Source organism: Hevea brasiliensis, chromosome 10 (genome assembly GCF_030052815.1).
Source record: "Hevea brasiliensis isolate MT/VB/25A 57/8 chromosome 10, ASM3005281v1, whole genome shotgun sequence".
Taxonomy (NCBI): Eukaryota; Viridiplantae; Streptophyta; class Magnoliopsida; order Malpighiales; family Euphorbiaceae; genus Hevea; species Hevea brasiliensis.
The window spans coordinates 97,791,249-97,801,783 of record NC_079502.1 but is presented as its reverse complement, the minus strand read 5'-3'; the positions used below and the strand labels follow the sequence as shown (position 1 = coordinate 97,801,783).

At 27.0% G+C, this 10,535-nt stretch overlaps 1 protein-coding gene across 1 annotated transcript; it reads right to left on the bottom strand.

Moving 5' to 3' along the window:
• Positions 1-6,937: 6,937 nt before the first annotated feature.
• On the bottom strand, positions 6,938-9,328 carry LOC110665434 (cytochrome P450 CYP72A219). The gene is made up of 5 exons (XM_021825553.2): positions 8,778-9,328; positions 8,468-8,685; positions 8,118-8,365; positions 7,640-8,018; positions 6,938-7,486 (listed from the first exon to the last, which is right to left on the bottom strand). The coding sequence occupies exons 1-5, from the start codon at positions 9,040-9,042 to the stop codon at positions 7,061-7,063; spliced, it is 1,536 nt and encodes a 511-aa protein (XP_021681245.2). The 5' UTR covers positions 9,043-9,328; the 3' UTR covers positions 6,938-7,060.
• Between the last annotated feature and the right edge of the window lie 1,207 nt (positions 9,329-10,535).

Below are 10,535 nucleotides of genomic sequence, written 5' to 3'. Positions count from 1 at the left end.
TTATATTTAAAAAAATAATATTAACTAATTTATATAATTTAATTTTATTAATTATTTGATTTAATAATTATTTTTATACTTAAATTACTCTAATTATCTCTATTTTATTTCTCTCTTACCCTTCTTTATTTCTCTCTTCATATTTATTATTTTATATATTCTCATACTTTTCTCTCTAATTATTTCTTTATTTTCATCTATTAATAAAAATAATATAAACTGTTTATACAAAAAATTAATTAATTTCAATAATTTTTAAATAATAAAAAATTTTATTTTTTAGGAGATAAAATATAAAAATAATATTTTTAAAAAAAATTTTATTTTTATTTAAGAATATATTTTTTAAAATACATAAATTAACTAATTAATTTTATTAAAATAAAAAATAAATAGTAATTTTTAAAAAATATATATATCAATTAATTAATTTTTAAAAATAAAAAAAATTAAATAACAATTTAAATAGTATAAATAAAATAAAATTTAACGAAAGGATAATAAAAATAAAATGTAGAAATTAAATAATATATTTTTTAAAATATAAAATTAAATAATTAATTTTATATATATATATACTTAGAATTTTAAAATTTGTATGAGGATGATTAAATACTATTATAATTTAACATATATTTTTTCATTTTATTTTAATTAAGTTGAAATTAAGGTATAATTTTTAATATTTATTATTAAAACAAATTCTGAGTGGAATATTGGAAATTTTTCAAAATTTTTTTACTAACATAATTTTATATCATTGACTTGAAAATTAAATTAGGACCTATTTAACATTACTTTTTAAATTGTGGTTGAGATAATTATTTTTTTAAATATATTAATTAAAAATATAAAAAATAATTTAAAATTAAATTTAATAAATTTTAGTCATAAATAAAATAATAAAATAATTTTTTTAAACTATTTTTTAACATATAAAATGATATTTTTATTTAAAAAAATAATTTAAACCCTCTAAACTCAATAATAAGCAGGAACGTCTAAATTTAATTGTTAATCTTGAATCTTGCAACCAGCAAGAATTCCATAAATTCTATGTGAAAGAAAAAGAAAATTAAAAAAAAAAAAAACTTTTTTCATTATTTATCTATTAAACTCTTTTTTAATCATACTATGTTTATGACAAGTTAAATACTTGTTTAATTTGCAATAAAACTTTTTTATTTTAATTGATAATAAAAAAAAATTTAATTTTATTAATACTTATAATTGAATCTCAATTTTCAAATGAAAATATTTTAGACATAATTTTTAAAAAAATAATAAAAAGAAAAATATTTCTTTTGATAATGAAGCTTTTAATTTTTTTTTCATTAATTTTCTTTTTTTTTATAGAAGTCTATTGAACAGAAAATTCACGTTTATAAAAATTTTAATTTTGAATCATATATTTTCAAATTTTAAAATGTAATTATAATTAAAAACCTCAAAATCAATTTGGAAGATTTTGAATTTTGTTCAGTGGTTATTAATAAGAAAACGAAATTAAAAAACAATTTATAGTCAATATTATATATAACCCTTCAAACGACAATATACTGATGATTAGAATCATATATAGTTGTGCAATGAGATGATCATATTCTACATGATAAACGATTGAAGAAAACAATGGCTATGCAATTGGGTGCCTCAGATTTTGCGAAGGAGAATTTGGGCACTGAACTGAGGTTGAAGAATAAGAGCAACATGAGGAGCATGTATGGAGGTAGGCGAAAGCCCAAATGAGAAGTGTTGCAAGATCATAGCTAGTGCTAGTTTAGCTTCCAACATTGCAAAGTTCTGTCCAATGCATAAGAAAATCTTTCAGGGTTGAGCTCTATTGCATCTTCTCCCATAGTTAAGGGTTCATCTTCATAAGGTATTAGGGTTGTGCACGGTTCTTGAGAGAACTGAATTAAACAAAAAAATTATACCAAATCAATAAAAATTATACCGAATTAAATTTATTTTGATACTTTGATTCGGTTTTAGTTATTCACTAAGAACCGAACTTGAATCATAACGAAACCATACCAAATCAAAACCGAACAAATAACAGAATTTATACATATATTTTTCTATTTTTTTTAAACGTATTATATATTTTCAATATTTTTATATGTGTATATATAATTATGAACTAAATACAACCTAATACTATATTTTATTTTTCTGTATTTTCTTAATAATTTTAGTTATAAATACATTAAATTACCTTATAATTCTTAATTATAAATATACTATTATCTTAAATATATATATATATATATTAATTCTTAATTATATTTTTATTTTATATTTAAGCATTATATTATTAATAAATAGTTAAAATGTATATTATATAATATATTTATGCTATTATATTATATAATATACTTAATCCTAAATTATATATACACCTTATAGTTAAAGATTATATATATTTAAGTATAGCTAAAAGATATATTATATGATATATTATGTATTAATAATCTAATTTAAAACTTAAATGTTAATTCAATAATGATTTTTTAAAGAAATAATTACATAAATTTGTTTTAAGAATCAAGAACCAAGAATCGAATTGGAATCATACCGAATCGAATTGGAAATCGTACAGAACCGAAACTAAAATAATGAAGAATCGAACTGAAACTGTACCAAAATTTTAATTTAGTTTCGATTTTTAACCAAACTGAAACTGAACACCCTGTAAGTTACATTGGGATCACCAAGTTCACTCCTGCAGAAAGAGAGTATTCTCCAAGTCGAGTCTCTTTGGATGTAGATCGAATAATGGATGTTGGTGGTGGGTATAACGTGAGAACCTCTAACAGGATCATTCTCACCTGAAAGAAAAAGTATCATTGTCAATGGAAATAATTAAGCAAGAAAGTAGATTGAGGTTATTGAGAACATCCCAGAAAAAATAAAAACTTACAATCTTCATGTGGTTCAATTTATCAAGAGTTGGTTTATTTTTACCAAGTTACATAACCTCTTGCCTAGCCTTTTTTCTTGCCAATTCAAATGCATACTCAATATAATCATCGTCCAAATGAGCAAATTTGCAGTGCTTTCGTGACCAGCAAAGGAGAATGGCTTGCACTCTTCTATCACATCTCCTCGTGACATCCCAAAATTTTTGCTCATTGAAATTAGACTTGAATAGCAGATTTGATCAGTTATCTCCTTTAAAATTCTTCTACATATTAATTTTATATTAATCATTAAAGCTATCAAATTTGATTAATAAATTATAAATACTAAAATCATCTTTATAACTATTAGGTTTTAAATTAAGAGTCAAAATAAAAAAAGAAAAAAGCTGGCAAATTTGAAGATTCTAATAACATTTCAATTTAGAAATTTTAACTCAAATGTCATGGTTGAAGAAATAAGAACAAGAATTATAAGATAGGAAAGCGTGCTAATTTATTATGATTTATGTGTAGAAATTATAAATGCACGTCTTGACTATACAAAGAGAATGGAAATTGATTATTGAAAGCAACTTTGAATTCAAACACCATGTGGTTGAAGGTAACAACATTAGACTGGAAAAACATGGTAATAAATTATAATTTTGATGTAGACATGGTAATAAATTATTAATGTTATTGTCAATTTTTATGTGGATATGGACCTATAAGATAAGAAATAAACGAATGAATTAGTCAACCACAACTTCAATACTTAAGCCAATATTGAAATGTAATTGTTAAAAAATGAAAATATAACCAGATTAGATATGCTTACCTAATGACCTTTATATAGACTTTTGGGCTTATCTCCGATTAGAATTAAGAGTTAACACATGTATAAGAGTCCTAAGGATGTAAGGACTGTGATCTCAACCAATATATCATAATCCTTGTCTATTAGTGACTGTTTGAGTAACTAGGGTGATTGTCCGACTAACTAGGATGATTGTCCAAGTAACTAGAGTAAGTATTGCTCTTGTTGGTCAATTACTCGTTACTCACTCATAAATATTATTTTTTTAGGGGCTTTAGTATCAATTATTAATGTAACCTGACCATAGAGAATAGAGATTTAAAAGTGACTGTACTTGGAGTAATTTCCCTTGTTGCCTTTGGAGAGAGAAAATCAACCTCCCTTCTTCAAGTTTTCTACCAAAAGCTGCTTTTGATATGATATCTCCAGTTAAGTTGTGCAACTCAACCAAAACATCCAATTCAGAAGTCTTTTAAGCCTATCAACTTACCCCATTTCTCAATCATTTCTTCACAAGATATCATGAAAGATGGCAACATCCCTTTTTTTTTTTTAAATAATATATATAAAAAAAAATTCTGAGAATTTAACCTAAAATCGTTCAGAGTGGAAAAAGCGAATTCATATAACCGACTCCAAATTTTTTGAATAAAAGGCTTAGTTGAATTGAGTTGAGTTATATATAAAAAAAGAAAAAAAAAACTTTACCTATAATTGCAAATAATTGCAGGTGAGAGTCATGAATTCACTAATCAAAACTTAGAAAATATTAAAAAAAGAGTGACTAATTTATTTGATTTTGAAAATAAAAGAATTAAATTATTTATTTACTAAATATTAAGACTAAATTATGAATTATCATAGAAAATATTAATTTTTAAAAAACAACCACTATACCCTTAAAAAGTTTTAAAATCTTATGGAGCCCCTTGCACCTTCCTCCATCCTTCCCTGATTCTAAATACGGTAGGAGATGGATGCCTTGCTTTCTTAGCATTTTTGGTTTCCACCATATTGCTTGCAGTTCCTCCAACACACCATCCTAACACACAACAGCAAAATCAAAGCCAAGAATGCCATCATTTTAGAAAAATTCTTATTTAAATAAAATTTGTTATAAATTTAAAATATAACATATATAGGGAAACATATAAAATAAATATATTTACTTTATTTTATTTTATTTTTTCGCTTTTCGTGGGGCGTAGAGTCAATGTTGATTTTGTCCACTATCGCAAATGCCAAGCTTCTAGTGTCGATCACTGCAAGAAAATCTGGCAAAATCACATTTTATCTTAAAGATCAATAAAAATAATAATTTCTAAATCTATTATTATATTAATTTTTAACATCAAGCAGTTAAAAAAGCCAATAAAAAAATAATATTATAATTAACAATTAAATTCCTATATTTTAAAAAATAAATAAAAATTTTTGTAAATTTTAATTTTATTATACACTTCTATCCATCCGTTCATTTTTCTTAATTTTATTATTAATTAATTATAAGTGAAAATAGCTTAATATCATTCAAGATAAATTATCATTTCATTCTTGAATTTTATCATTATGAGCATTTTTATCTCTGAAATTTTATTATTATTAATATTTGAATCCCTCATAGTGAAACTTGCACTAATTAATTGGGGTATAATCTGGAAGCACGATATATATAGAGTTTGAAAGTTACATGAGTCTAGTTTATAGGAGATGGCTAGAGTTTGCTGATCTATGAAAATTTCCGTAGACCTATATATAAGTGAATTTTTAATCTGAAATTTTTATAGGAGATAACTAGAGATGTCTATCTTGTCTTGCAGAAAGCACAACTCAATTTGGAGCAGTATTCTGATTAAAAAAAAATGGAGCAGTATTGAAGGATATAAGACTCTTGGTCAAAGCTGCATGGTACATGTTAGGTTTGCTGCCATGGTTTGTACATGGTCTTGTGCCATAATTGAACCTGGGATATTGTTCTTGATAGCGACCATGAGAGTATACAAGAACACGTTTCTTTTTTCAGGGTAATTTATAATTAAATCTTTTAAGCACAGTCAAATTCACAGATTAGAAGACAACCTATACCAAGTTGGCGCAACCAGTGTATTTTGATAATCAATAATTTAGTAGGGCAAGGAAATTATTAGAAGACAACAAAAGAATAGGTTTCACGGGCCAATAAAAGCCATAACCATCATCTTCAACATCATTTGACCACTTTCTCTCTTCATTTACACCTATAATCATCCATCTACGAGCTTTCTTCATCATTTTCGACAACTCCTACGAAATTGTTTTATTTAATTATTTTTCTTTTCGGTGATATGATCTTCAAGTCACCTTTTACTGTGTTTTTCTTAAACAGTCTAATTTTAAGAATATTTGTCTGTTGAAAATTAATCAATTAATATTATTTAGAATATTAATTTTGGTATGTGAGTCAGGATAATTATAAAGATATAATTATTGTTATATATGTTAGAAAGCTACGAGTTGTCTAGACTCCAAGAGTCCTAAAGAAAGAAGTAAAGCTTAGCCTTAGTGGAAAAATTATAACTTTTAAAATAGTGTTTAGTGTTTTTATTAGAGCAAAAGCGCTACCTTTTTTATTTATAATATTCTTATTTATACTGTTTGATTGCATAGTATTTATACTAGTGTTTGGAGTTTGAGAGAGTGGTTCACAAAAAACTACAATTCCTAACTTTTAAAAGTTAAGAGAACGTTTTAACTAGAGCCAACAAGATTATATCACTATTTTTACATTTAACAGCTAATCCAATTACTATTTTTATCAAATACTTCTGCTTTAACAGCTAATTACTAATGGCTAATATTTAACAGCTAATAATAATCGACAATTACTAGAACAGCTAACGGCTACTAGAACAGCTAATATTGCTGAACATGACCTGTATATTATGACTAAAAATAATTAGCTAACAAATTACAATTTTCTTAAGAGATATTTACCGAAGAAAGTTTTATGTTATATAATATGGGTAATTGTATGAAACAAGGCTTACTATAGGATTTGGTAACCTTAAATTTACTCAAATCTTAGTATTGATCTAGCTTCAAAAATGGTTTGTAACACTTTTAGTTCCTTTACTAACGGCTAAATTGATAAAAATGGAGGGAGGAACAAAAGTACCAAATTTTAAGGGCATTTTCATATTTCTAAAACACAGGGATTCAAGTGTTAATTATACCATAATGCAAGAAAAAAAATAATTTACCCATTATTTTATGTAATCACTAAAGCATTTTAAATTGGGAAAAATGAAAAAAAAAAATTAATGCATAAAATAAAGATGCAGAATACATGCGCTTGTTTTCTTCAAATCTTGTGTATGATAACTTGCGCACCAAACTGAGGTTGAAGAGTAAGAGCAACGTTAGGAGAATGTTTGTAGGTGGGGGATAGCTCAAATGAGAAGTGTTGCAAAATCAAAGCTAGTGCTAATTTAGCTTCAATCATAGCAAAGTTTTGTCCAATGCACGTTCTTGGTCCCCAACCGAACGAAAAGAATGGAGATTGAAGGTCCTTGGATGCCTTGGAAATCCCTTCAGAAAATCTTTCAGGATTAAACTCTGTCGCATCTTGTCCCCATAGTTCAGGATCCCTGTGGATGAGGTACAATGGGATCTGCAAGCTTACTCCTGCTGGAAGAGAGTATTCTCCTAGTTTTGTCTCTTCTTGAATAGATCGAACAAGGGAAGTTGGCGGATACAATCTCAGAACCTCAAGCAGGATCAAGTTCACCTGCAAAAAGAGTACGATTTAGTTCAGTGGCAATGGAGTTGTCCTCTAGACACATAAATTCCATGAGCTTGTGCCAAGTAAAAACTCAATGAAAGAAAAATAAGTTCTTTAAGAAAGAAAGCAGATGCAGAGTTCTTGAAACAACAAACTTACAAGCTTTAATTTGTTCAACTCATCAAAAGTTGGTTTATTTTTTCCAATGTGTTGCAGCACCTCTTGCCTAGCCTTTTCTTGCCAGTTTTGATGCATACTCAATACAATCATAGTCCAAGCTAGCAAATTGGCAGTAGTCTCATGACCAGCGAAGTAGAATAGCTTGCATTCTTCTATCACATCATCTCTTGACATCCCAACATTTTTGTTTTGTTGAATCTCATTGAAATTAGATTTGAGTAGCAGATTCAGTAAATCATCCTTGTGTTCATTTCCTGACAGTATAGCCTTCTCCCTATTCTCTATTAGGCCTCGAAGCAGGGTTTTAACTTCTTCGTGGATTTGCATCATTCGTTTGTTCAATTTTGAGGGGAAGAACCTACATAGAAACAAGAGAATAACCACCTGAGAAAAGGCTTATTCCTTCTTAAAAAAATATGAATGGCGCAAACTAATAATGATCATTTCTTTATTGCACCTTGACCAGAGAGAATTGAGATTGAAAAGTGACTGTAAAAGGAGTTGAGCTTGTTTCCTTTGGAGAGAGAAAATCAATCTCCCTTCTTCAAGATTGCTACTAAAAGCTGCCCTTGATATAATATCTCCTGTTAAGTTCTGAAACTCAGGGAAAACATCCAATTCACAGGATTTTGCAGATGAGTCCATCATATTGTCCCATTTCTCAATCATTTCTTCACAAGAAGCCATAAAAGATGGTAACATTCCCTGAAAAAGTTAAAAACATTTCGCAAACAAATGCAAAGAAATATAAATAATGATTAAGAAACATTATAATCAATATGATCATAACGGTAATTAATAGGATACCTTCAATTTTTCTATGTGGAAGGCAGGGTTGATTATCTTCCTGTGCTTTACCCATTTATCTCCATCAATATTTGCAAGGCCTTTCAAGAAAAACTTCATGGTTGGACTTACCTCTGGCTTTCGAAATTCAAATTTCCTTGTCAGAATCTCCCTTATTAGCTTCGGATCCATAATTGTCACACGAGGAACCATTCCATACCAAGCAGCAAATGGCTTTTCTGCGACACATAACCATATAATTTCAATCTACATATATTATTCGAATAATAATTCAATGATCGAGTGTCTGGCTGATAGTACAGAAACTTACTATGTATCATGGAGAGTTGCTGAAGGAAAGGATCGACGCGAGGCGCGATATCATGGGTTAGTTCCATTGGCTTAGACCTAGCCTCTGAGGCTAACTTGATCATCTCTTTAACATTCCCATAAATTAACTTGTAGGGCAGGACATGGATGCCTTGTTTTCTCAACTTCTTCTCCATCATTTTGGGTCTCATCCATACTGCATGCAACAGTTTCAGACTCCAAAATAAAAGACAACACAGCATCAAACCCAAAGCCAAAAGTGCCATTTCCTTTCTCTGAATTATGGTCTAAATCGAGTACATGTGAGGCTGCTGATTTGGTGGGTTTATATAGAAAAAAAAATTATCAATAAGCTTCTTGTGAGATCTCGAGTTTCGAGTCATAATCAAATCCAAATGAAATAAAAAATTGATGATGCCTCCATCATGTAGTTGGGAAGTTCATCAGATACTGCCCAACGATGTTGAGCACCACGTATGTTAAGACAATAATTTAGATTTTTTTTTTTAATTTAGTGATACTGTTGCGTGAATAATCAAAATTCCAGATTCGTAAGATGTGAAAACAGCTTCTGCTGGATAACAAATTTCTTGTTTTATCACATATATAAGCTTATGGATCGTTTAGTTCAAAATTCTCATTTGTCTGCTTGGTGGGATTCTTCCAAACGGCTGCATAGCTAGACGTTCGATTTTGATGGCTAGTAAGTATTTTATTCAAGCAGCCAGCCAATATAGCTTTCCATGAATTTTTTTTTTTCTGATTGAATTTTAAATCATAAATTTAAGACGTTTATATGCTGTCTTGAATTTATAATAAATCAGATCTAGATTAAAAAAATTCGAATTTAATACCTCAAAGTATCCTTAACTAAATTAAAATTTATTTATAATTTCATTTTGGTACTTAATTAAGACTCAAATTCAAGTTCTTTACTAACAAGAAAAATAATTTTTTTTAATTATATGTAAAATTAAAATATGTGTTGTTAGTGAAATGTTATTTCAAATTTTATTTATGAAGAAAACTTTCTTTTATAAGCTTTTTTTTTTCTTAAGTAAGCAATTAAATTTCTAATAATTAGCAAAGTATTCATCTCAACCAAATTTCATAATAATTAATTACCTTAATATTATTACTTATTAGTTAACATTAAATTAAATTAAATCTTAACGCTTGTTTATTTCACAAAAAATATTTTTCATGAAAAATATTTTTTTAAATGAAAATAATTTTCGTTATTTAGTTACAATGTTAAATTAATGATATGTGTTTATTTTATACTTATATAAGTATGTTCATATTTTAATAAGATTATAAAAAATGACATTCTCTTTTGAAAAATGAAAGTTATTTTCCTTAAAAATAATTTAATTTTTTTTATCAGAAAAATATTTTTCATTGATTAATTTTTTTAAATACTCCAAATACCAAAAAATACAAAAAGTATTTTCTGTCAAACAAACAGAACAAATAATACTTTAATTTAGCAATAAAATTGGAATTCATGAGTTTCAGAATTAAAATATGAAGAAGGAAAACAGAGTAAAACCAACATGAAACTTCAAAACTGAAAAAAAAAAAAAAAACCCTTCAAAATGATAATAAGAATAATAATTATAATAATAATATAATTGTGACCTGCCTGATAGGTTACTTAACCACACCTACTTTATCATGGACAACTTGCCGTGTATTCTGATATTGATAAAAAGATCAAACCAAGCGTCAGCAATTACATACAAACACATGTTCTCCA